The sequence below is a fragment of the Pygoscelis adeliae genome, unplaced genomic scaffold, assembly GCF_000699105.1.
Source record: "Pygoscelis adeliae isolate BGI_AS28 unplaced genomic scaffold, ASM69910v1 Scaffold917, whole genome shotgun sequence".
Taxonomy (NCBI): domain Eukaryota; kingdom Metazoa; phylum Chordata; class Aves; order Sphenisciformes; family Spheniscidae; genus Pygoscelis; species Pygoscelis adeliae.
In genome coordinates, this window is record NW_008825097.1 from 274071 (window position 1) to 274461 (window position 391).

General features: G+C 64.5%; 1 protein-coding gene across 1 annotated transcript in view; it reads right to left on the minus strand.

Annotated features, from left to right (window-relative positions):
- Nucleotides 1-391, minus strand: part of KAT2A (K(lysine) acetyltransferase 2A) — an 8310-nt gene that overhangs the window by 1267 nt on the left and 6652 nt on the right. The window contains exon 12 of the mRNA XM_009327026.1: nt 205-348. Coding sequence (XP_009325301.1) covers nt 205-348 — 144 coding nt within the window. The remainder of the gene's footprint in view (nt 1-204; nt 349-391) is intronic.

Here is a 391-nt window from a genome sequence, read left to right on the forward strand (position 1 = left end):
CACCGGCCGAGGGCCAAGCCCCCCCCCAGCCACTGTAAATGCCACCACAGTGCCCCATGTCTGCCCCACAAGCCCGCTCCCAGGGGAGATTCAAGGGACGGTTCCCAAGGACCGACACATCCCACACCTCTCCCCTGCCTTCTCAGGAGGCATGGCAGGGGCCAGAGCAGGCAGAGCCTTGCAGCGCCTGCCTGCGGGAGGTACCTCCTTCTGCTTCTTGATGATGTGGGAGAGCTCGGTGTAGGGGATGCGGGGGTTCAGCTCACACTCCATCAGGGTCGCCCCCTCATAGTCCTTGATGTAGCCCAGGTAGCGGCTCTTGGGGACCTTGATGTCCTTGGAAAAGCCCTAGGAGGGAGAGGGCAGGCGGGCGGGGGTTGGGGAGCAGGAG